Source organism: Strix aluco, chromosome Z, assembly GCF_031877795.1.
Source record: "Strix aluco isolate bStrAlu1 chromosome Z, bStrAlu1.hap1, whole genome shotgun sequence".
Classification (NCBI taxonomy): Eukaryota; Metazoa; Chordata; class Aves; order Strigiformes; family Strigidae; genus Strix; species Strix aluco.
The window spans coordinates 20,406,629-20,433,300 of NC_133971.1; the positions used below are offsets into that span (position 1 = coordinate 20,406,629).

The following is a 26,672-nucleotide window of genomic DNA, read 5'->3' on the forward strand; positions in this document are numbered from 1 at the left end:
AAGAGCGTTTGTACAGCCTCAAGGACTTACCTGTTTTTCACACTGCCCTGCAGCAAGTAGGCTCAGGGTGGACAAGAAGTTGGGAAGGGACACAGCTAGGACAGCTGAACCAGGCTAACCAAAAGGGTGCTCCAAACCATATGATAATGTGCTTGGCAATAAAAGCTGGGAAAAGGAGGAAGAAGGGGAGACATTTGAAGTTAGGCATAGTTAGGCACAATGAAGACCTGCTTTCCAGGAAGTGGCTAAACATCTGCCTGCCAATGAGAGGCAGTGCATTAATTTCTTATTTTGCTTTGCTTCTCTGCACAACTTTGCTTTACCTATTAAGCTGTCTTTATCTCAACCCATGATTTTTCTTGCTTTTACCCTTCTGATTCACTGCCCCATCCCACCGGGGAGATGAGAGAGCAGCTGCCTGGGGCTCAGCTGCCAGGCAGGGTTAACCCACAATGACAGGCTTTGTGGTACTGCCCTGTTTTGTGGTATTGTTATTGTGTTAATGCCAAAATTACTTAATTTTGAGTAACCAGGAAAGGATCCCATTCACTAACAAAATATGACTTTCCAGTACTTCCCTGAAATGTTTTGTAATTACTGATGAAATTCACTGTTGAAATCAAAATGTTGACATGTGTTTTTAAATGACAATGTATATAACATTGTTAAGATATGCTATTGATGCTAACAGATCTCTTGGATGACAGGGTTTGTATACAATTAATGAAATTTTGGGAGGGAAATAACCATTATATTTTGATTTGCCAGAATATCCATGTGAGGATGGAGATAGTGCCTTGAGAAAGTGTCAGGCTGAGTTTTGGTAAGCAGTCTACAGCCTATAAAAGCTAAAAAGGTAACAGTTGCTTAAATCTGCAGTTGGAAAATCTGACTTTCAAGGCTGCTTAAAACTTGTGCACAATTATAAATACACCTGTCTTGAAATGTTACTGGCTATTTGGGACAATAGACTTGTAGTCTTGTACATAATTAATAAAATAGATTATTTCTTCAACTGAAATCTGTATGGCAGTTTAGGATGACTTAAATTACGGTCATAGCTATCTTTCCTCAAAGAGAGGCAGATGATACACAAAAACCCAAAAGGATTAAAATAGCAATAGATTCAGTCAAGAATGAAATCGAGGAACAGAAGGGACTCTCACAGTACAATCTTCCCAATTAAATGCTTATAAACACTTTAACCCTCGAAGATTATCTTAAAGTAAGATACTTTCTCCTAAGGAAACTACTGAAGTGCGTGTTTTTTAGCACATACGTGTCATGTGTTTTCAGTTTCCTGGTATACAAATAATGTCTGTTTTTAATTTGAAAAATGCATTGTTGATTATAGTTGTCCAGCAACTGTTCTGAAATATAATCTACAAAATTATTTTGCAGGTCTCTCCATCTCTTCTCTAACAAATGAAATGCAGAATGAAAATGCTAAGCAGCAGTGTAAGCCAATGGAAGAATTTCCTTGTGAAAATCAGGATGGAAATTCAAAGATGTCTCAATTTAGGAGTAGTCATGTACTCACAAAGAGGTCAAGAGGCTCTTTAGTGAAAATTGAAATAAAAGTTGAAGAATCTGATGAGGACTGTGATCTTGTCATTGATGCACCACAACAACCTGTTAATAAAAAGCCAAGAATGAGCAGAAGTTGTACAAGTGGGAACAGTGCCACAGAACTGGCTGCTGTAATATGTGCAGAAAAATTACATGATAGTGCTATAGCAGACATTCTTGGGTATACAGGAGAAAAATCAGAGAAAATTATCACTTCTCAGAAGAACAGAAAACATTTAAACGAGTCTGAAAAACCAGGCTATGTTTCTTCAAAAGCAAATGAGATTTATTTGCCTAATGTAAACACAGATATATGGAAGGTTTTGGAGGAAAAAGATGCCCTTGCTTATAGTAAGGATAAACATCAATCTTCAGCTGCTTCTGTTGAGGCAGACATGCAGAAACAAGAGAATGTAGAAAACAATACATTGGTCAAAACATTTGTTCAGGAGCATACTAGTAATGAAGACTGCGTGAACAGCAGAAGAGTAACAAAGTCTGTCTTGCATACTGGTCGCTCATCAAAAAATAAACCTACAATTAAAAGACCTTGTAAAGCAACTATAATAAATACAAAGAAAAGCCAAAGCATAGAAGAAAATGGGGGTAATGATAGCCCAGAAGATAGACACTCATATCCAACTAATTACTTAAACAAGAAAAAAAGTGAAATAACTCTGCAAAGTTTGTCTGCTAAGAAAGCAGAACCCAGTGGGAAGGACACAGACCTCTCTGAATCAGATGATCCTTTAGAGGAGTGTCAGAGAATTTTTGATGAGTTTGAAAGAGAATTGCAAAAAAAGGGCCTTCAGAAGCAGGTATTTTTTTCCCTTTCAGTGGTTGGGGTTTTATTCTGATCATATGAGATGGGGATGTGCTATATTATATAGCCAAGTTCAAATACTCTTTCCAAAATGTGTGTTAGTAAAGGTTAAATATTTGAGCCTTCAGTGCCAGTAAAGTCCTAAGAAACACTTATGACTCTCTAGTCTAGTTTGACAGGGGGTGATCTGTATGTTTCCTGAAGTAGAAAATTGCTCTAAGTAGCTCCCTGCCTTGGGGTAGCCATTTTTACTTTTACTGTAATAAGCAAAGTTTTAGAGGCAGTTGTGTGTTCAATAGTCTCCTGTTCTTATAAACAAATGTGGGAACTTTGAGTACCACTGCCTCAGCTTTAAAGCACTATGGCTTAACTGGTTTGAATGTAAAATAACTGTCTAATACTGATGGAACTGTAATTTTCCTGGTGAGGTTTTTTGACTGAGTAGCTTGAAACATTGGAGTGAATGGGTCATAAGGATATTACTGAAGTCTAGAGCTTCATAACAGTTGGGCTAAATAGTCTGTTCTTGTTTTTAATAGGCCAATAGAGCAGAGGTAGATCTCAATTTATTAGAAACCAAAGTAAGTGTTCCTGGACAAAAGAGAAGAATTGCACAGATGTCAAAATGTAATGTGAGTTATAATCTTGTAATAAACTGAAGGTCAACATAGCTTTACTTAGTTTTTATAGACTTGTGTTGAACTTCAGTTTGGCTGAGTCTTGTAGTGTAATTGTAAAAATATTTTGAAATTAATTAGAACAAATATCTCACCAACACTTCTGTTAAAAGTTGTAGTACTTAAGGTTGCTTCCTGTCACAGACAAAGTAAGCTGCTGCCCAGGGCACCTGAGGCTGATGAGTATTGAAATGTCAGTTTGGAGTGGAGGCTTATACCATGAGATTACAGATACAGCACTTGGAAACCCAAAGTGGCTGTTTCTTTCTCTGCTTTTACAGTGCTTTAGGTGGCAATGTTAATAGCAGGCATAATTCTTTAAGTCCCCTCCACGACCCCTGAGGTCTTTCGGCTTGGTGTTTTCCTTCCAGGGACAGCATGCTGAGCTCTGAATCTGATAGCAAAATGCAGTGTTAAGGAGTGTGACTTTAACGCAGTCTTGCTGTGATTTGGAACTGCTTGAATGTTAACTCTGGTTTTGTGTATGTCCTTATCAGGTATGTAACAAAAAAGAAATGGTGCCTTTCAAAGCATCTCCTGGGAAGCAGGGCCATTATGCAGAAATTCATCAGGCACACCGGAAAGCAGTGGTGTCTGCAGCTGCAGTTAAAAGGAGACAAACTTCTATTACTACAACTTCTGGAGAGAAGAAAACTATGTCTGGATTGTCAGCTACTCCATTTCAAAGCACTGGACAGAGGGGTATGACAGCTTGATCTGTAGGTTTGACAAAATGAACTTTGTTTGACTTCGGTTTCAGCATTGCTCAAATGTGTTCATTTTATTGTGGTCAGTGTTAACTGAGTTGAGTGATGGTGAGCACCTGGCTTGTGCAGATAGATGCTCTATCCAACACAAGGTTATATTTGAGGTCTTGGTAGCTGTAGTGGAAAGGGGACAAGTACTTTGTGCAAGTTCTTTGAATATGTACACATTTTACCAAAATCCTGAAAAACAGTTGTTTTGTTGAAAGTTTTTTGATACATGAGTTGAAAGAATAGAAAAGGAACCTGCTGATTTTCATTTTAGTACTGATATCAACTGTTAGGTTTCTAGTCTGAAGCATTCAGACCTTCTGACACAATTTGTTAAATCCTGTCATCTGAAAATCAGATGTTCTTCTCCCTTTAAATTCTCTTTCATATGTGAAAAAGCCTCGAGTAGGAATAATTTTCAGCATTTGATACTAGTTAAACAGTGTTTCCTATCCAGTTGTTATACTGTCACTTTAAAGGCTTACAAAGTAACCTACCTAGCAATTAAATTAATAAAATACTGCTTGCTAGTTTCATTCATGTGTTTTTATTGCAGATGCTATAAAACATCTTCACAGAAAATTGAGTCATTCTGCCAGTGCATGCATTCTGTCTGAATAACAGTAAAATGGATTAGTGTATCTCATGCTGTACAAATGTGTCTTGCTCTATACTAGGTACTGATGCAACTAAAGTTAAGCAGGATGACTGCAAGGATGGCTCCAGAATCTCATGACAAACTTTTATTTCTGAGATCTGTAGCTTTCCTGACTTGAAAAAGGCAAAGCAGTACTGCAAGGTGCTTAGTGAATGCATTGGAAGATGAGGTTAGAATGGTTTTCCTGTCTCTTTTTCTTGCTATCATGCTTTTTTGTGGGGGATGGGAAAGGGACAGGGAAGACAAGCAAGTCGGTGTTTAAAAATCATAGTCATTACAACTTGAAAATAGCTTTTAACTTGACTTGTGTGGCTGCTTTCTTCTAATGTCTTCAAAACAATCTTTGATCTCAAAAATACTGGAGAACTTTATACTTTGCATAAAATGTGTTGGCAGAAATGAAGTCTTAATGTGCCTCCTGACATTCCAGGTTTGCTTCTGTGTATTAGTTTACTCTTACTCTGCTTTAACAAATGATCTGTGGAATATCTGTGTTCCAGATTAAGTACTAGCGATTACCATTAGAGTTTAGATTCAGACTGTATCTTCTATGTGTTTCAGCCTCTTTAAATTTATGTGAAGTTCAGCCTGTTGAAACCAGCAGTGGTCAACGGCCTGTACCACTGGCAGGAAATGTTGTAAGAAGACTACCCCGTGGACTTTCTTTTAGGTCACTGATGAAGAGGCATCTTGTGCCACACAAGGTACTGTAGAGTTACTGCTGCAGAACTTGAATATAAGAATGGGAACAGAAGTGGAAAAAATGCTATTAATTTCAAACAGAATTTTATAATGTAGACCCTGTAATGTGATATACTAGTACAATTTTTTAAAAAGTTACTTTGTTTCTTGTGTGCTTTAATCAAGTTGCTATGCAAACTGTATCTTCACTTTCCTTGGTTGTACTAGCCAGCATTACACAAATGTAAGCAATTAAATATATAAATTGTTAATCAAAGTGGTTATGATGGAACAATTAAGTACTAGTTTGTTTTCAGTAAAGTCATACTTGTATGTTGGTTATTTTCCCTTAAAACTTCCTTCTATGTATAGTGGCAGATGGTACCTGACAAAAGGGTTTATTTGGCTTCAAGAGAGTACCCTTTTTTTAAAACAGAGACACTGAAGATTCCTGGGGTCAGATAAATAACAAGATCAGAATTTTGCTTTCTTATTAAAAATGTCAAATGTCATGGCTTCAATCTGTTTGGTTATTAATATTTTTCTGGGATATTAAGTACAGATTACTCTGTGCTTCATATCTCCAGTACATACCTTCTTGTTTCCTAACTAGAACACTGCATGCCCCAGTAATGGTGCGACTAGGCCGTGACAATGATACATATTGCCTGGGTTCCCGTTATGCAGAAATTATCTTATCCTTGGTAGTGGAACACACATAAATGCTGCTCTTAAAGGATCTTCCTTAGCAAATAAATGTGCTATAGACATGTTACTCCTTGATACACAATATGCATCTTTGTAACTGTTTGGACCTTTTTGGGTGTGATGGTATTATGGTTAACCTAATTTACTGTGAGATTTTTGAATGTGATGATTTTAAATTCTGTGCTTTATTTTAAAATAATCATATTGTGATAAGCAAAAATTCTATATTGCATTGCCTAACAAAGGCTAGAAGCTCCTAAAAATAAACTCTTTTTAAGCTTAGTTCATTGGGTGTTCAGTTTATGTTCTGAGTGAACTACTACCTGAATTAAAAGATGGAGTGCATGACTTAAATCATAACTGAAATGCTACTGCTTGCTGAAGGACTGAAAGTTTGCTAAGAAAAAAAGTTAAAAATAGTTTTAATACCTCACATAACTTTAAGCAGGAGACTACTTTGTTTATTTCAAGCAGGGAAAACCTCTGCAGCTACTATTTCTGACATTGTTTCTGTCTCCATGTCATGTGCAACTCCAGTTTTCTGGATAGCTATTCAGCAATGTTTGATTTTTTTATTTATTTTTCTCTGAGGATCAGCAAAAGATTGTCTGAACTGGTTTTAGTTCTTTGAGCTATTTGTTACATATTGACCACGCTAGTATGGGGTGGTTTTGTTGGCTTTTTTTAAGGTTTCTACTCGGAAAAGGCATTCCGTTCCAGAATCAGGATCCAAAGTATCACCTGAGACAAGACAGCGATATATCAACGTTTTTTTAACAGAATGCTTCAAAACCTGTAGCACAGTGAATGATGCTATTAACAAGGTTTGTAATATTTTATAGATCTTTACAATTCCTGTTCTGAATTTAGTCAGTAGGTCTCATCTTGCACAATGTGTTGGTGGCCTGAAATGAGTTTCTCTTGTTGACTACACAGATAGCATAAACAGTGAAATAAAATTAGGAAAGAAGCATTTTTCTTCCCCCAGAAGATTAATGAACATACTCTTTATTTCAAGTTTGCTTCTTCATAGTTAAAAGGTGCTGGACTTTACTTTCACTTCTGTTTCTTACGACTTTACAGAAAGAAAATTAAGGAAACATTCTTGACCTAAAAAAGTAGTAATGCCCCCTATGAAGCAGGGTCAGAAAAAGCTGTCTGTAGCCACAGGAATGGTTACCCTAAGAGTGTTCTCAGATTCCCACAAGGATTAGATTTAAGTTCTGAATTGTAGCACCAATCCTCCCCCACAGATCTCTGCTTCATGAGTACAGAATTTGTCTTTCTAGGTGTCTCAAATCTGATATTGTCTCGTGTTACACTTCAGATTTAGTACACTGCTTGCATGTGTATCTACCTCTAGGTTCAGAATCTTAGATTCTGAATGGCAGTACTTTTTGTAGAACATATAGTACTCCACTAACATTCAGTCTCTTTTTTTATTTTGAATACAGGCCGTGACAGAAGAACAATCTGTTTATGATCGTTGTGGCAGTAAAAAAATGTACCTGAATTTTGCTGTGAAGACTCTCAAAAAGCTGAGAGATCATGGTATGTTTGCTTTCATTAAATTTTTTTAAAATGGATTGTAACATGGATGGATTAGAACAGCAGAGAAATATCTTGAAAGGATTATTTAGTTTAACTTTACTGTATTTCTGCATATTTAAATCCTTTTGTAGAAATATATCACTGAAATCTGCATTTTGATTTATAAATATTTGCTTAGGATATTAACAGGAAATCTAAAATTGAGAAGAAATGCTAAAAATATGTTTTCCTGCATTCAGGAGGACTTAGTAACAGCAGATCTTCCAGTCATGCTGGATCCACAAAGTCAGAGGAAGAGAAAGGTAAAGAAAGGGCGAGAGAGATGTCAGTTCTCCCCTTTAGCCTATAAATAGTCTTATTTCATCATGAAAATGTTGCTCTGTTTTTGTTCATGCTTTATCTATTAACCACTGCAAATGTTTCCAACACAATTCCCTGTTTATATTTGAAGGCTTATTCTTAGGGGGAAAAATGTTGAAATTTTTTTTTGAAAGAGCATGTTCTTTAGTATTTCATGCTTAAGCCTTTCTGGGATAACTAGTGAATGAACATACCAATTGTTAAGTGTTTTGAATAATGCTTCACCTCTAATCACTTCTAATTGCTCTGAGGTACAAGCGTATATAGTTTTTGTATGAAAACTATAGTGCACATCTTGTAATTTCAGTTTTGTTTTGTTTTGGAAGTACTAGGATATAAGTACCACTTACATTTGTTCTAATATTGCTTAAGCTTTGGGTTTGTTTACTTTTTGGTTTTTAGTTGGGTTTTTTTAGCATTTGCAGATGGTGCTCTATACAGACTTCTGGAAGATTATCTTCTGACTGAGGAACAATTGAAAGAAAATAACTTCCCTCGGCCAAATCCTGAAAAAAATGGTAGCGCTATATTTACTGGGGTTGTAAAAAGTGCTGGATATGATGGTAAGTTCCTACTAGACTGCAACAAGGTTGAATTTCAGTCAGTGGTTCACAGGACAATGAAATACATGGGTATAAATTGTACATTGTGACAGTGTTCCATATTTAGTGCCTGGACTACAAGCGAATTCACAAGCTTTTGTAACTAAACCATGAAGGTTTATAGATATCTTCTAATATCTGTTTCAGTGTAGTAGAGGAAGTCTCAGGTAAACTTGAATTTCTTATTGTGCTGTAGAGGAACTTGGGCTTTTTATGCATGGCTAACCTTGGGAGGCTGCTTATGTATTGACACTCTGCTCTCACAATTACTGTGTATGTAACTTTTTCTTATACTTCAAAATTTTTTAACTTTATGGCAAGCCAGCCAGGAAATATGTGCTGTTTGTTTGATTTTTTTTTTTTTTTTTTTTAAGCTTTCAAAAGAGTGTGCTGTAGGTGTGGCAAAGTATACGCTGTTACTACTTCAGGAGAACATACCCGTAAAGAAGAATGCAACTATCATTCTGGTAGAGTATTGGAAGAAAAAGGTAGGTATCCTTGGCATTCAATCTTTGTGGAAGCTGTTAAATGTTATAATATCTCATGTTAAAACTGAGCAAGATCAGAGTCTGAAACTTTTTTTGCACAAGGTTCAGCTGAGATACATTTTGCTGTTCTTTCAGGAATGTGGCTAGTTAATAAAGCTTGTTTTCTCTGAATATGCCATAACTTTAGGAAAGCTGATGTTAATAAAACCATGTGGGAAGAAGACAGAAAGATGTTCATTGTGTGGCCTTGCACTGACTTGTAGGTGACCTTTGTCATCATTTCTGAGAGATGCCTTCAATACTCAGAAGCTACATTAAATATTTCCCTCAGGGAGAACTTTTTAGACCATACTACAACTTTCCCTCTCCCATTTGCTGGTATTTATTTTTTTGATGAAAACCTTGTCTCAAGGGAATGATGTAAAGTTTGTCATCTTGGCATCCCCTGTTGTGGTGGTTTAATTCCTGCCGGGGTCTGAGACCACGCGGCCGCTGCCCCTCCCCCACAAAGGGAGTGAAATACAAAGCCCCGAGACTGAGATAAGGAAAGGTTTAATACAACAGTGCAACAGCAACACAACAAACAATAAAACAGTAACAGTAATAACAATGAACAGAGCAAGGTATGTACCGATACAGCAGTGAGACAACCGGCTGCGCCAACCCACGCATCCACCGATTCTTCCCGCGCTCACGCCAGGATGTGATGTCAGCATGATATATGAATAACCCGGCTAGAGCTTCCCCCCCACTGCTGGGGAAACTTAACCCTATCCTGGCTAAACCAGGACACCTGTAGATGGAACTTGCTGCTTTCCATAGTGCAGTCTCAGAAAAAGATGGAAAAGAAATTTGAGAGGGGTGAGGGTACTGATTTGTTTTTGCTATTGCTAGTTGCTGCAAAATCTGCTCAATTTTCAACTTTTCTTCTTGGAAGTTCTTGGTGGTGTGGAAAAACGCTATAGCTGTTGTGAGACAATAGTTGGGTCTGCTGGATGTCAGACTGCAAAGGTAGGAAAAATGTTCTCAGTTTATATAACACAGTATCTCAGTTTTGCTTTCTGTGTCCTTTTGACTTAAAGTTGGGTCATAACTTTCTGTGAATGGTTTGATATAAGCCTTTTAGGTTTACTTACTAGCATTTAGAAAATTATGTGGCAAATATTGACAAGAAGTATTAAATAGATATGCTCCTGAGTCTTAGAGAAGCAAATTGTCTGGCAATTTAGGTAAGATAATATCTAGCAAACTTGCACTTAAATATTAATGGAAACTTTGCAGCTTCATGTTCATGATGGGAGAAGAGAGAAATTGGAAGGCTTCACAAAGACAGTCATTAAATCACCACCTCTTGATGGAAAATATGGTGTATATGCTCTGAACTGCGAGACGGTATGAACAACCTAAAAAGTTTGGTTCAGTTAATAGAAAACTATATTGCTGTTTATGAAGCAATTTCCTAGCTGTAGCAGTTTGGCATTCATGTCTCAAAGAGCTCTGCAGAACTCTTAACTAGTCACTCTATGTGACTAGACTTTTAGTGTTGAATGTGCAGTTAGCAAAATTGTTTGGATCTTCCAAGCTGGCAGCCAGTTCTGCTTTCTGTAAAACTTAAATAATGTAAGGAAACATCACTGCTGTGTAAATGCTTATTAAACTAACTTTTTCTTCAGTGTTACACAACCCATGGCTTGGAACTAACTAGAGTGACAGTGGTTGATGCTAAGCTACAAGTTGTCTATGATTCATTTGTTAAACCAGATGGTAAAGTTGTAGACTGCGACAAAAGGTATGCTAATTAGTCTATATTGCTTGAGGATTAGACTTAATAAATTGGCAGATAACTGTATAAGAAGAAACATGTCTCTTAAATGTCTGTTTCTGGTAATATAAATCAAAGACCTTCAGTCAGGAATTAGGCTTTTTTCTTACAGGCTTAGTCAAGTCAACAAAAAAAGGATTTTTTCTTTTTTGCATAGTTCAATTTATTTTTTCCACATTTGAAGACTCTTTTTCTCCCCTTTCTTTAAAAAAAAAAAAACTAAGTTAAACCTCCTAGAACTTGCTAAATTCCCTATAGGGATAGAAGCAAATGCAAATTTCATCTATAAATATTGTCTCACAGAAAAGTCGGGCATTGCAGCTATCGAACTGTGAAGCTTAACAAGATTTGGCTGTATTCAGTGCAGATGTCTTGTATATGGTCTTTCTATTGGGTTTTGTCATTGAGACCTGGAAAACATGTTTTTGATCCCTATTAGTTCTTAGAAGTTCTGCAACTGGTCTGGGAAGAAACACAGGTTTTGAGCCTCACTGTAAAAAAACAAGTTGGAGGAAAACCAACGTAATGTGTCCCTACTTCTTCAACAGCAATACTTGTTTGCTCAGAGCCCTGTCTTTGCTCCATGCTTAAACAGGCTCAGTCACTTGTAGTGGTCAAAATAAGTTAATATGACCTACCTTAGTTTATCTTACACTACCTAGGTGAAAAGGAAGAGAATGAAAAAATGTCTTATGTTGATTTCAACATTGTGTGACTTCAGAGCTGGCTAGTGTTAACTTTAGATGCTGGGGGAATGATCACTGTAAACCTAGTTCTTCTAGATATTTGTTAGTGTCTCTGTTAATGAAGATATAAATCTGTCTTTAGACTCTCTGGAGTAACGAAGGATGATCTGAAGAATATCACAACATCTTTTCAGAGTGTACAAGCAATACTGCTAAACTTGTTCAGTGCAGACACCATTTTAATTGGACACAGTTTAGAAAATGACTTATTTGCTCTCAAGGTAAAATAACCTGTTTTAAGAGGTTACTACTTGTCTTTACTGTGTTCTAATTAATTCCAAAAAGGAGAAGAATGTTGCATTTTGCAGATCAACATGTATGAAAAAAAATGACATGTACTTGATTGTTAAATGATAGTTGTATTAAAGATAATATTACATTCAGAGAAGGAAGAGATGTGTTTAGAAACACAGTATGGTAAAGATTCTGACATTTGGGCTGCTTTGCTGTTTTGTGCTTCTAACTATCCAATTGTACATCACCACTGAATAAGGCTGTCTTTATTTCTGGGTTCACAGAAACCTAGAATTGTGTATTTTCTGATCTTGCTGACCTCATGCTGACAAATGCATAAAAGGCAGTAACAATTCAAGTAATACTAAAATATTGCTCTTAGAATCTCTGTAAACAACTATGCTGCCTGCCAAGTAATACCTTAGGTAACAGAAATGCATGGATTATGCTATTAAATATCAGAGGCAGCAATATTCTGTAAGGAACATAACCATGTGCCCAGGAAGGGTCTTATCAATGTATATAAATACCTGAAGGGAGGGTGTGAACAAGACAGAGCCAGACTCTTTTCAGTGGTGCCCAGTGGCAGGGCAAGAGGCAGTGGCACAGAGTGAAACAGCAGAGGTTCCCTCTGAACGTCAGGAAACACTTATTCACTGTGAGGCTGACCAAGCACTGACACAGGTTGCCCAGAGAGGTTGTGAAGTCCTCTACCTTGGAGATGCTCAAAAACCCATCTGGACATGTTTCTAGGCAACTGGCTCTGGGGGTCCTGCTTGAGGAGGGTGTTTTGATAAGATGACTTCCAGAGCTCCCTTACAAACTCAACCATTCTGTGATTATTACTAATGAAAGAATTAGAATTTAGCCTTGATAGGCTTCTCTGCTAGTGATATCTAAAGACCAAAGAAAGTGAGACTTTGCAGTGTCATATTGGCTGTCTAAAACCAGAATTCATTACATTCACTGTATGTATGCAGCTAGTGAATAAATGTCAGTGCAGTGTAAATCACTGCAAAGCACAATTTTTCCATAGTCCTTGTCCCACAATTTGCCATTCCATAATGAATAGAGGAACACAGGACAGATGACTTAGTATATGGGGCTCAAGGATTAGTTTGGGCATGTTGAGAAAGGAAATAGTTTAGATGCTAGATGGGATTTCTTTAATAAATAAAGGAGGTGCAAGACTGTAACTGCATCTGTAATCATTGCTGTGGCCTCTGCTCTTTTCCAGCTAATTCATGACAGAGTAGTGGACACATCGGTAGTGTTTCCTTATCGGCTAGGTTTGCCTCACAAAACAGAACTTAGATGTCTGATGGCTGATTACCTCAGCAGGATTCATCAAGATGATGGTAAGAGCGCAGGTTCTTATTAAGCAATCAGTATATTGCATCATGAATGGGAGACAGGAATAACTCAGAAAACTGAAAAGATAATAATACACTTACTGTCATTTAAAGCTTTGTCTTGGATACCTTAACTTAAATAGTATATTGAAAACCGATGATGTACCTGAAGGGCAAGATGGTTGCTATTGTGGTTTGCCCCCAGCCTTTAAGATGGCTGTCTCTAATAACCAAAACTCTGCATTTAGCAGGCTCTTCTGCTTAAGTTTGGATTTGATCACTACTGAGCTAAAATCCAAGCTTAACCTACAGAGCTAGGTAGCTGCCATTTCTAGAAAAAATGAAAAAATTCCTGACATGTGACTTCCACTCCCTATGTTTATATTGGTTTGTGCTGCTACTTTGTGCTAGTTTGTGTTAGTTTTGTACCAGTACAAGAGAAAGGTTATAAACTTCAAGTCTGGATTTGCGTTTTTGTAAATGTAGGTATTAGTAGAATGAAACACCCTTTGTTATGAGAAAGCAGAGGTCTGTGGTGGTTTAACTTGCTCTGAATTTAATTGACTGTTTGCCTTTTTTTTTTTTTTTTTGACACTCAAACTGGAGTTTGAGTAGGAGTGCATTTTAAAGTGCTGGATTTTTGGTGTCCAAGGCACAAGAGCTGCAACTGCTGAGGTAGCTTTACTTACAGTATATCATATACTTGATTTGACTGAAAAATTGAAGAATACATAAAGAGCTAGAAGGTTATGGTTTCAATAATTTAGCCTTTTCAGACTACTTGGAAAACATGTCTCATACAAGTTGTACTTTGAGCAGTTAAAAATACCAGTAGCTGAGGGGTGGAATGGCAAGGCAGAGCACTACTTCATGGCTTGGAAAGCAAATGAGAATTGCAATTTTCCCTGACAAAAGATAGTAAGGACAGAGGGGAAACTTACAAGATCACCTCCATTGTCTTATCCAAATGACAAAATAGTTCTTATTTGATTATTGGCAAGTGCTCTATTTTATTTCTTAAAGAGAGGAGAAAACTAGAACCTGTGAGGTTATTACCAGCTGTCTTCTCCTTCTGAATAGTAGAGGTTACTAAGTGGTATAAACTTCTCTGCCACACACAAAATCTATTGCTCTCCTGTGTTAACTTCCACAGCTCTTTATATGTCAAATCTAAATAGATACTGCAGGGATAGTTCTTATAAAATATGCTGATGAAAGCATTTATGTAACACACTAATGCTGCTGCAGATGACTACCGTGACTGTGTAAATTATGTGTTCAGTGAGAAGGAAGTATGAGCATTTCCACATTCAAGGAGATACTGTACTGCTTTAAGCCAGTAGATATCTGAATGGCAACTATGTGCTTGTGAATGTCTGAAGATCTTTGCTTCTGAGTCTAGGCTGCTACATTTGAAAAATAATCTCAAATCACTGGCATCTAAGTTTCACAACAGAAATCTAGAAGCTTGTACTTTTACTATTGAGTCATCTTTTGTTGCTATAGCACTTAGGTCCTATGCTTCTTTGGGGAATGGAACATCTCAGTTAAATCTAAGAAAATTATTTTTCTCCCTAGTATCAGCTCATTGTATTGTGGTGTTGTCCCCTACCCAAAGCAGCTGTGGAATCAGTAGATGTGGAATATATGCAGTAATGCAGTGCTATAGTGCAAAGAAGCACCTTTTTGGTTTTGAGCCACTAGCTCAGAAACAGACAACGGGGAGGGGATTTTGCCACCTTCAGATGAAAATGCTGAACTGTATGCTGTCATATTTTTTCCAACTTTTTTGGTTTCTGAATAACCAGCCCCTGTCCCACACATGTTTATTTGAGATCTTCTGTACCTTTATTAAAACTTCTATACTAAAAATGGTGTCTTTGTTTTACATAACTTAAACCATACAAGATTTAGATTTTCCTTGATCAGCTCATGCAGGATTTGATGAGGTACACATATTCAAATTAGTCAATGTGACAATTTGACACTGTCAAACTTTTGTTTATCAAGTTGATGACTGAATATAGCAGGTCCTTCTCCACCTAATGCTGCCAACGTGCAGCTTTGGCTTTCAGTAGGGACTGCTCAGAACTATCAATAGTTAACTACCATTATGTAGTTAATTACCAAATGCTGGTAGCCAGCATTTCCTGGTATTGACTTCATGTTAGGAAGGGTATTCTGATGCCTACACTAAATGCCAAATAATGAGAGGATTGTATACACTTCTTGTTTGGATAACTACCCCTATTTTCCATGCATTAAAGCCTTTCTACTGTACTTTTTGTAGTTATGGGAATTGTACAAAACATGTGAAGGCTTGCAAGTTGTTGACTTCTTAAGCTTTGACTAAACATATAATAAAAATGTGTTACCTTATATAATTTAAAACCTTTAACTCCATTCTGTTCAGATTTTGTGGAGCATTTCAGTAGATCAGGACAAATAGATTGTCCTTCATTAACCAAGGTAGAAATTTATCATCTAGTTGCAAAATCAGCTTGTCATCTGTTACTCTTTCAACTTCTGATTTGAAAGTATGTGACTTGGAGAGGCTGGTTTTCCAAAGATGGCTATGTTGGATACTCTAGGTTACTAATCCAGGCTCTACTGGATATTGAAGCTGGAGCGTACGGTGGGAAACTGAATACTGCCAGACAATACTGGACTGCTAGAAGCATGTGGTTATTTATTACCTTGAATCCTAGTAGCAAGAAGTTGCACCAAAAGCTGTCTGAATACCAAGTATTGTCTTAATAGTCTCAACAATTGTTCAGCTTAATAAACAAAACTAGCATTCTTTATAAAAGAAATACATAATCTAGCACTTCTAATTTTTTTTTTTTGTTCTTCTCTAGGTGATGGTCATAATTCTAGGCAAGATGCAATTGCTTGTATGGAACTAATCCTTTGGAAGGTTAAGGAGGACAATAAAAGGAGAAAATTATAATTATTATGGCTTTGGAGGAACAAGATGGGGAGAAAAATCAACCTCAGTTTGTCTCACTGCTCTGTAATGCTTCAGTACCAATTATTTTTCTGATGTAGAAAAGAGTACAATGGGAAATCTAATGGGAAAACTTGACTGTTTTCTAGTAGTAACCTTTTACTTCAGAAGTTTAAGTGGTACTAGAAGGAGAAAGCACAAATGCACAAAATACATACAAGTAAAATGTGCACAGTAAATTCTTGTATTAAACAGCACACCCATGTGTTTTTTCCGCTCTGTTAAGAGTGTTATTTTTGTAGTTATCCTTACTACTCTGTGTGGCTGAAAACTATCATTCATGGTAGATGAAAGTACTGTTTGTTTAAAATTGTAGGTATAACTTTTGATTCCGCCTTGTTCAGCCTCTAAAATAAAACTTAAGTTTCTGCTGCATGATTAAGATTGTTTGTTTTCCTTTTCCCTTCCCCTTCCTGCTTCTCTCTACTTCCCCATCTGCTTTCAGAGAGAGAGAATAAATTTAGTTATTTAGTGTACTAATTGACACAAAAAGTCATAATGGTAGAAATGTGACCTCTTCTGGAGGAGAATCAGCTGGTCTCTTTTAAATAACTTGACCCTGTAGGAGGATTTTCAACTGTAAAAGCAGTAAGCTTTGCTGACTTATAAGGGTTCCCAGAAAGAGTATTTCAAGAAGTAACTATGTTCACTGCTTCAGCTAAAATTGGACTATACTCCAAGACATAATTATCTGTCTCCCACTTAAGATAGGATTCAGCATCCGCTACCTTCAAAGGAAAGGATTTTAAAGTCTGTTGCCACTTATTTTTGTATGAAGAAAACAAAGAAATGAAAATGTAAGGGCGGACCAGATTTTTTGTACAACACTATATCTGAGCTGGAGGTATACTTTGCAGTGATTAGCCAAAGAAAGCCAAGAGTGGTAAGGAAATATGGTCTTGACTGAGGACCCTGTTAAGATTAGATCAGTAGTGATCTCATAGTTCTCACAGACATGCCCTGAAGAATGAGTACACTGCATGACTAATCCTCTACTGAAGGTTAAAAATCACTGTAGCTGCTTCTTGTGCATTGAAGTACTGAGGGACTGTGTCCTGTTCTGTGAGATACTGACAGGCAATAGCGGTGGTTAGAAATAGCATTCCATGTTTATTGTCCTGTATCTGCTGCTCAGAATGTCAAAAAAAGGGGAAGCTTCTGATTTTTCCTCACCCAAAATAGGTAATAACACTTTCTGTATAAATAGAACAGTCCTCCATCCAGGCCCTACTACAGCTTAGAGCAGGGGCTGTGGCATGTTCTTTACAAAGGCGATAGACTTGCTCATGTATACTCCCAGCTTTGAAACTAGGTCTTTTTAGTGAAGATTGCCTTTATTTGGCCTTGAGTAAATCTAAGGAAAGAAGTGAATATCTGCTCTCTAGAACCAATTGTACTTAGCAGAGAAGCCTGTGTTACCCATCCAACAGGCTATTAGCAGTGACCAAGCTGGTAACTCTAAGGGTCTATAGGCCATCTAAGGAACCTCCACCTGACTTGTTTTCTTCATAACTTCTTGTAGTTGGCTGTTGAATTATTAAAATCAAATGGATAAAATACTGTGCACAGCAAGTAAAATAATTTTAGATACTAATTTTTTGTAAAAAAATAGCAAAACAAAGCAGTCTTCTGCTCCCGGAAGAAATGAAATGTCACCAAAACTGAAATGTGGTATGAATATAGGTGCAGTTAGTTACTGGAACAGGGACTTAACTCAGTCATACCTCTGTTGCTGGTTGCCATAAACATACTTTTTTCTTTCCCACACATTTATGACAGAGACTTAGCTGTAGCAAAATCTGACCCAGCATGTTCAGGAGCTGGAAGCTTAGCATATGTTTGGGAGATGGGAGATGGGAGACACTGGTGTGGTCTGATTGGACCTCCACAGTTTACAGCAGGACTTACTAACACTATCATCTCCTATTGTGGAATATCACCACCTGTGTCATATATTGTGCCGTTAAGTGAATATGTGAAAGAGCTCCAAAGTATTATAAGGAAACATTACACTAGGTTTGCCTGATTTGAGGATTTTGACGTGCAGCCTGGAACAGTTTGGCTTGCTTTGTTCCAGCTGTTGTTTAATCAACGTTCCCCTGTGTCCAACCAGTTGCTTTGCACGTGGGAATGGCTGATCAGTATGTGACTTGGGGAAAGGCAAAATGGTGTGTTGGGAGCAGGGAATTTGTGTACTAACACAGGGAGGGAATTAGCAGCAGGAGGGAAAACTTGTGTTTGACCAGAGCTGAACTATGGCTTTGTAATTTAATTGCTTACTCTCTTTAGCTGATCCTCTGGTTATTTTCTGCATTTCCCTTCCCTTATCTTGCAGAATTCACAGAATCACAGTATAGTTGGGATTGGAAGGCATCTGGGGAGCTCATCTAGTCTAGTCCTCTGTGGTGTCCAGTCATGTTTTGAATATCTCTAAGGCTGGAGACTCTACAACCTCTCTGGGCAACCTCTTCTGTGGCTTGACCACTGTCAATGGAATTTCCTAGATTTCCATTTATATGCACTGCTTCTCATCCTGTCACAGGATACTGCTGAGAAGAGGCTACTGCCACCTGCCTTATTTACTTCCATCAGGTATTTATACATTTTAATGAGATGTATGTAATAGTCAACATTTTGTATTTTAGTTTCAGCAAATGCCTGACCATTATGTTTTAGGTAGTGGAGCGGGGCTGTGTTTGACATTGAAGTTGTGTCACGCACAGCCTGTCCACAGAAAAGTAAGAATTAAATATCCTCCTCATTTAAGACCAGATGTGTGCTTCCTTTCAGGTTACTGAAGAGTGGGAGAAATGCAGCTGTTGAGTGGATTAGCTGAATACAGACATCCCCAAGGGCAGTTTTACCTTAGTTTTCAGACAATCTAATGAGGGTAAAATTGCTTGTTTGGAGTTTTTGTTACCCCTCCCCTCATGATAGTGTCTAGTGAACCTTGTACTATACTAGCCAGTGGTGTTTGTTCTCACATCATTTCTTCGGTTTCCTGTGAAGCATACTGTGTTATTCTGTAGCTCTTGAGTTTTGCTTGGACAATTTAAGCACTTTGTGTTTCATGTGCCTTCAGACTGTTGAACAATCAGAGCTGTTGCACTAAATGCATCGCCACAGGCTTGGGGAGGTGTGGCTGGAGAGCTGTCTGGAAGAAAGAGATCTGGGGGTTCTCATTAAGCAGCTGAATATGAGCAGGCAGTGTGCCCAGGTGGCCAAGAAAGCTAACAGCATCCTGGCTTGTATTAGAAATAGTGTGACCAGCAGAAGTAGGGAGGTGATAGTCCCCCTGTACTCTGCACTGGTGAGGCCACACCTGGAGTATTGTGTCCAGTTTTGGGCACCTCAATACGAGAGGGATATCGAGGTGCTGGAACAAGTGCAGAGGAGGGCAACGAAGCTGGTGAAGGGCCTGGAGAATAAATCCTATGAGGAGAGATTGAAGAAGCTGGGACTGTTTAGTTTGAGGAAGAGAAGGCTGAGGGGAGACCTCATCACTCTCTACAGCTACCTGAAAGGACATTGTAGAGAGGTTGGTGCTGGTCTCTTCTCACAGGTGATTAGTGACAGAACAAGGGGGAACGGCTTTAAACTGCAACAGGGGAGGTTCAGACTGGACATTAGGAAAAAATTTTTCACAGAAAGAGTGGTCAGACAGTGGAATAGGCTGCCCAGGGAGGTGGTGGAGTCACCATCCCTGGATGTGTTTAAGGGTCGTTTAGATGAGATGCTGGGGGATATGGTGTAGGGGAGAACTTTGTAGAGTAGGGCTGATGGTTGGACTCGATGATCCCAAGGGTCTTTTCCAACCTGAATGATTCTGTGTGATTCTGTGTAAATGGAAGTTGAGGATGGTGAGGGAGAAGGCTTGGAGGATGTGTGGAGGCTTTTCTTATACCTTTTTGTTCTTAAAGGCTTCACTTTCTCTGATCAGGTGCCTGATAATTTCTTTTTAAACTACAAATAACACTTGACTGTAAGCAGTTACCTGCCATTCTGCATCACAGCTCCTCAAAGCATGGCCAACTCCACTTGTCTGAAATGCTTCTTTTCTTTCCCAGCCGAAAACTTGTACTGAATATGAGCTTGATAACTGTATGTGAGAATATGAGAAAGCTAATGCTGTGATATTAAAAAAACAACACAGGGAATAGCTGGTCATACTCTAAGCTTGTACACAGATGTTGGCAAATGAAATAGGTGGAGGTGTATAAAGAATGTTAGGACGTGGGGTATTTGGAATAATGGAAAACTGTTGGCATTGGTAGCATTATGCTCTTGACAGCAAAGAAACAGATAGAAGACACTTGGGAAGGAGGGGACATGGGATCTGATGTATTGTGCTGTGGAAAGCAGAACATATAACCTGCTAATGGTTAAGGCTGAAAACCTTTATACGCCACCTACTGCCACAGTTTGGGCTTTCCAGCACTGTATAACAGACAGTAAAATCTAGTTATTGAACCTGGGCTACCCAGTGCATGTTGCAAGTAGAGAATTCATTCATCTATTTGAGACTCCAGCAAAACTAGTGGATGTTTTTAATAGCTGTAGTTCTGTGATGTATAGACTTAATGGAGACATCTCAAGCTGTATATTGGAGTTATTGGTTTGTTTTTTTGTATTTTATAAAATGTCAAGTTAAAAAAAAGTAAATTTAATTACAGCAGATTAGAAAGTTAATGCATGCCACAATGTTAAATGAAGACATGAAGAACATTTATAAGGACACTTAAATGCCCTTCAGCTAAATTTACAGTGAGACAAGCACTTAAAATGCAGACAGTATAAAGTTGAGTTGATGAATGAGTCTCTGATTCTTTCCCTATGCGGTATATTGTTCCAAGTAACAGTTTGCCAGAGCAGAAGGGGTTCACATCAAGTAACAGAATAATCAGTTGTGTCTGCTTGTTAGAGATGTGTGAGACCTGTTTTTGACCTGTGAAAAGATCTGTACAGAAAGCAGAGCAGTCTGAGCAGAAGTTGTTAGCTCGTTTTGCCTGGCAGCCTAGAAAACACCCATGGAGGTCCATTCCTGTTCACCTCACTGACCTATAGGAACCTGGTTGGACTGCAAAATGCAATGTCCAAGCTTCAGAAGTGCCCAGCCAAGTAGTCTTGTATGAAAAATATAGTGGAATTTGTTTCTCTTTTCCATTTTGGAGTTGTTTCTTGGTCCGGTGAATCTGTGCACTCTTGGTAAGTTCAGACTATGGCACCAGTACTTACAATGAAATTTCTGCCTATCTCAAGGCCACACAAGTGATCTCAGCACCCTTGTTTGTTGATATTCCCTTTTAATAAGGCTCTTGGTGCTTCTATTTGAGTCAGCCTGGTGTATGCCAGTAATGTTACTCTGCTGTGATATACCTGCCTTGTGACCAACCAACAAAATACCCACCCATAAAGTATCAGAAGGGGAAACCTTTTTCTCTTTCTCTCTCTCTAGCATCTTCCTCCAAGTCTTGGGGGGTGACCTGATACACCCATCTAGAAAGTCACTGTAATGTGATATTCAGTTATGAGCTGGCAAGTCATGGGGGAGGGTGAGGGGAACATATGTGAAAAGCATGAGTTTAGCAGATATGTGAAGTTCAAATAGAGTAAGTCCACAAGATCCCATATGGTTGACTTGATACCAGAGGCTCAGGCCAATCCTACCTCTATTTGTCTAACCAAAGGACTAGAAGATCTTTCTGGCAGGCCAAATGTCATTGTTTTGAAGTATTTAAGTACAGTAATTTCAAGAGGCCATACCACACTACAGACTGCATAAGGGATAAAATAAGCAAAAGCAAGTAAGCTCTGCTTGTATATAATAGGCAGTAATTTATAATTATGCAGTGAAATTATTAAATGAAATACAAATTGAATAAGGCTCATGTATATCCAGACTAATTGTAAAAATGTGTTTTATATGTAGTATGTTCCTCAATCCCATGCTTTATAATTGCCGTATAACTGCCTCCAATAGCTTGAAACACTTCAAAATATATGCATATTTTGCATATAGGCAAACACTGACTGTTAAACTGGACAATGAAAGAGCAATAGCATGCCTTATATCTCACAAGTGTCAATAGAATTTTTGAACAGATCATTTCTACTAGCTCACTTTTACATTCAAACAGGAGTCTGAATTATCCTTGGTGAGCATATTGGATTGACATCTGCTTGCAACACCCATTGTCACATTGAATTTAGCATTTTTGTTTAAATCGCAATGAAATGTATATGAAATACTGCTACCCACTTTGCTATCAGTAGCCCTTGGAAAGTATCTAAAACATCTAAGATGGCAATACGTAAAGCATTACAATATGTATGTATACACTATATCTACACAACTAGGAAAAATGAATACTCTGCATGTGAAGCAGCAGATTTCATGACTTTAGTCTATTCCTACTCTGAACAGTATATACACTTCTGTATTACTGTGTGATATACACATACATATCTGTAGTAAAACAATATTACTGTATTATATACAGTTAGAGCTATACAGAGTTCTACACAGCATGTCACATTTTGGGCTCCAGCAGACTGAGTTTTGGTTTTCTTCAATGCATCATTGATGAATGAGGATTTCTCCTGTCTTAAGCAGCTTCTTCAGCGGAGCAATCAATGCCTGCATAGGTAAACTTCTCGTATAGGGTAGTATTCACATAGGTCTGGGAAGGAAATAAACAGAAAGTGTGATGCAAGGTGCATTACCTCAAGAATCCTAAACTCTACTGAAATTATTCACAGCCTAATTCTTTTCTAGGGATTCATTCTTACCTTCCTTTCTTCTAACATCCTGTTCAGTGACACCAGTATCTGAGCAAATGATGGTCTTTCATATGGTTTCTCTCTCCAGCACTGTCTCATTAGGTCATACCTTTAAAAATCAAACACCAACATTTGATAGTTTAGGTACATAGGTTAAAGCTACAAATTCATATTTATTGGAAGATTGTGCACATTCCATTTTTCAAAGGAAAATGGATTTATACATAGCTGGAGTTTTCCACAGCTGGTTGCTGTCTGAAAAGAATTTTCTTTTTCTCTGGAATAATCAAAAAGCTCTCTTTGAGCTAAAGCCCAGCCATGTTGTGTAAAGAACAGGATATCTGGCAGGAGCAGAGAGCCTGGGAAAGGGTTCATGACAAATAACAGTGCATGCTGGGTACAAAAGAACTTAAGTAATTATTTCCACTTATGCACCTTTCTTAATTTTTTTTTAAATGTATTTTTTGTGTTTTCCTGAAAAAAATGTTTGTTTTCTTCGTTTCTTGCAGACATCATTTCCTATAGCAGATGTTGATTATTCTGTTTTGGTTTTTCTGCTGACACAGTTACTCACACTTCATCATCACAGTTGAGAGGCTTTTCCAGTCTGTACCCTTGAGGCAGTTTTTCATAGAGTTCTGCACATGTCATTCCACAATATGGTGTTCCACCTAGAGCAGAGTTTAGCCATTGTCATGAATACAAGGAGTTTTTAATAAAAGAAAGCTTAATTACATAACAGAATTGAAAAAGAATGACTGAGTAGCAAGTAAATTAGTCCAGTGTTAGGGAATATTTTGCAGCTACATTTTTGTTGTTAATATTTCCATACTGCTTAGTGCACAGTATTGAAGAGAAAAATAAAAGCAAATGTAAATTTTTATCATCTGTGGAGCTCCCCTAAAACTTTTCTACAACCCTGAGGGCCTGCATCTGATTGCATTTGAACTGGTTTTGCAATACCCTTGATAACAATCGAAGCTTTGTTTTTACAATAGCCTTGATGGTAATGAAGTCATTCCTTCATTAGCATGGTACTAATAAGATCTGGTATGGATTCATGGAGCTATTACTGTCACAGAATCATCTAGGTTGGAAAAGACCTTGAAGATCATCTAGTCCAGCCATTAACCCAACACTGACCGCTCTCAACTACACCATATCCCTAGGCACTATGACAAGCCAGTTTTGCCCCTTTTTGCACATGTTTGGTTGCTTAGACTCTTGATTTTCCACATTGCAGTGGGTTAGTTCCCATCCATATCTAGTGTAAATCCATTCAGCAAGGAAAGCTGGGAACAAATTAGAAAGCAAGAGTTCATGATTAGTCCAGTACACAATGTGCACCTCAGTCAGTATGCATCTCTTGGCCAGGAGACCACGGGGCACGCTCCAAGGCAAATCCTAAAGGCTATGTAACACAGTCATTTTGAATGGTTTGTGGTTGTATCACGTATATGATGAATAGAGGTCTGTGCAGAAATGAACTCTAAACTTTATTTGAAAACAAATTTTCAAAAATTTTCCTCAAGAATACTTGGAGTAGATGCTTGTCATTCTCCTCCCCTCCCCCAAATCATTAAAATATGTCTTGATTTAAAACTCAGGAAGGCTGAGGAAAACCTACCCATCAAACTCAAAACATATTGGATTAGGGATATATATTATATGATATGCTGGATTTTATATTTAGATATGGCCTAGGTTTTACAGTGCAATGAAAACACGGTTATTATGTTTTTCTCATTTAGAATGGTACCTGAATTGAAAATGCGTCAACTGCATTTCCAAGCATACTGAAGCTAAACAAAATGTAGTAGAGTGAAACAGAAAAATTGAAATACATTGTAAAGAAATAAATTTTTAACAGACGGAGTGAATGGAGCTGACTTGGCTCAGATTGATTTATTTGTGCAGTACAAAATTCAGCTACTTACCTAAACTAACAATTTCCCATAATAGAACACCGTATGACCATCTGCAACAGAGGGATATTATGGAGTGCAACAAGAAAGCAACAGAATTTCATATTTTAAAATGGTAGATAGTTTTGCTAGTATTCAGAGAATGCTGAGAAGTGTGTGATACATTCTTTTATATTTTTTTAAGTTTTGTATAATGATAGAGTTCATAGAATCAGAAAGCAGGAGTGACACCTTTAGCAAAATTAATTCACTGTGGGGTCATCAACTGGAGTCCTTTACTAGACTGTGAGCTCTCAGCAAATAGTGCACAATTGTTTCTAATCACTTCCAATTTTCTGATTAAAACACTGAGTTCCTTTGGGTCTCCCAAGGATTCATTGGGTTTCTGATTTCAAATGAGAAATATAACTAAGGTAGTGGCCCAAATCCAATTAGATTGTGAACACAGAACTTGTTCAGACACTGATGATGAAATAAAAGTAACTTTCTGTAGTGGGTTTTACTTTGCTTCCATTGCTCACTTGAGCTGACATGGCTACTGTGTTTTTTCAGTTGAGTCAAACTTTCCTTGGTACTGAAAATTTTTTCTTTATTAAAAAAAGAACACTTGAAAACGTACTTACACATCACTGTTTGTGGTGTAAACACTGTAATTCAACGATTCAATTGCCATCCATCGCACTGGAAGCCGTCCCTGGAAATTATTTCATGACAGTTTATTTGTTGGTGGTTGGAATAGCAATACTGCGATTTATACCCCAACAATTGTTCTGTGTGTTACCTTAATGAAAACTGACTCTGTGCAAGTAAGCTTTATCAAATAAATAAACTTATTTCTTTAAGTTGTGCATTTACTTCCCAAAGGGACTGTTCACACTTGTGCTGGTTTTTTATGCAGGGTTTTTGGTAGCAGGGGAGGGGGCTACAGTGGTGACCCCTGTGAGAAGCTTCTGGAGGCTCCCCCCACCCCGCTCCAATTTGGACCGCCTCTGGCCAAGGCTGAGTGACTTTGAGGAGGAGTTACAAGAAGGACACCTATGCGAACACCAAGGTCAGTGGAAAGAAGGAGGAGGAAGGGGGGTGGGGGGAGCACTAGTGCAGAGGCCCCCTCCTGTATTCCGTGGTGAGAGGGCAGGGCCACCACCCTGCCACCATGGCGGTCACCAGAGGAACAGAGACTCGCCTGCGGCCTGTGGAGGACCCCCGGGACTGTGTGGGAAGAAGCAGCACCCGTTGTTGTAGTTCAGCACTGGGAGGACAGCAACACGTGGGGGTGACCCACACTGGAGCATCTCAAGAAGAATGCATCCCGTGGGGAGGACTCACGACGGAGTGAGTTTGTGGAGGACTGTCTCCTGTGAGAGGGGAACCATGTAGAGCAGAAGAAGAATGCAGGGGAATGCTCCCCCTGCCTTGGAGGAAGAAGCAGTGGACTGACTGCACCCCCCATCCCCTGCCCCTGTGCCACTGGGGGAGGAGGTAGAAATACCAGAAACAAAACTGAGCGTGGGAAAGAAGGGAGGGGTGGGGGGAGGTGTTTTTAACACGTAATGCTTCTCACTGTCCCATTCTGTCTGTAAAATGTCCTTACCGGTAGTGTTCTGAATGACGTACTTTTTCTTCCCCTAATGAGCCTGACTTTTGCCTGTGACCATAATGGGTGAGCTCCCTCTTCCTGTTCTTATCTCGATTCCTGAGCCTTTTGATTCACTTTTCTTCTTCCCAGCACTGGGGGAAAGGGGTGAGTGAACGGCTGCATGGTGCTCAGTTGCCCTCTGGGCTCAAACCATGACAAGCTAATAGAAAATTTATCCAACCAACATCAATAGGAAACAAAAGTAATTCCTGAATGATGTCTTATGATGCCTCTAACCAGTCCTGTTCCTTTGACCAGCTGGTGGTGTTCCTGGTCTATAACTGTATGATGCTTATTA

The 26,672-nt window shown here is 38.3% G+C and overlaps 2 protein-coding genes across 3 annotated transcripts in view; one reads left to right on the plus strand and one right to left on the minus strand.

Moving 5' to 3' along the window:
- Positions 1-1,430: 1,430 nt before the first annotated feature.
- LOC141918766 (RNA exonuclease 1 homolog) lies at positions 1,431-16,352 on the plus strand. The gene is made up of 15 exons (XM_074813633.1): positions 1,431-2,387; positions 2,932-3,024; positions 3,567-3,771; positions 5,044-5,186; positions 6,561-6,695; positions 7,326-7,422; positions 7,662-7,724; positions 8,199-8,345; positions 8,759-8,872; positions 9,810-9,883; positions 10,154-10,264; positions 10,546-10,661; positions 11,523-11,661; positions 12,912-13,032; positions 15,885-16,352. Exons 1-15 carry the CDS (start codon positions 1,431-1,433, stop codon positions 15,974-15,976), a joined length of 2,607 nt encoding a protein of 868 aa, XP_074669734.1. The 3' UTR covers positions 15,977-16,352.
- Positions 16,353-21,848: 5,496 nt separating this feature from the next.
- TEK (TEK receptor tyrosine kinase) overlaps positions 21,849-26,672 on the minus strand; it is a 44,274-nt gene continuing 39,450 nt past the window's right edge. Inside the window, exons 19-23 of one of the 2 annotated variants that reach the window (XM_074812665.1) lie at positions 25,362-25,432; positions 24,751-24,791; positions 23,388-23,484; positions 22,823-22,922; positions 21,849-22,713 (exon numbers count right to left, since the gene is read on the minus strand). In XM_074812665.1, coding sequence (XP_074668766.1) covers positions 22,639-22,713; positions 22,823-22,922; positions 23,388-23,484; positions 24,751-24,791; positions 25,362-25,432 — 384 coding nt within the window. In that variant the 3' untranslated portion in view covers positions 21,849-22,638. The other variant, XM_074812666.1, reaches the window with a different exon arrangement.

Bases quoted from the DNA above. Each gene is read 5' to 3' on its own strand.
- LOC141918766 (XM_074813633.1), top strand. From the start codon at position 1,431: ATGCAGAATGAAAATGCTAAGCAGCAGTGTAAGCCAATGGAAGAATTT. The intron at 7,725-8,198 runs GTAAAGAAAGGG...GGGTTTTTTTAG, and splicing joins AAAGTCAGAGGAAGAGAAAG to CATTTGCAGATGGTGCTCTA. The intron at 13,033-15,884 runs GTAAGAGCGCAG...GTTCTTCTCTAG, and splicing joins CAGGATTCATCAAGATGATG to GTGATGGTCATAATTCTAGG.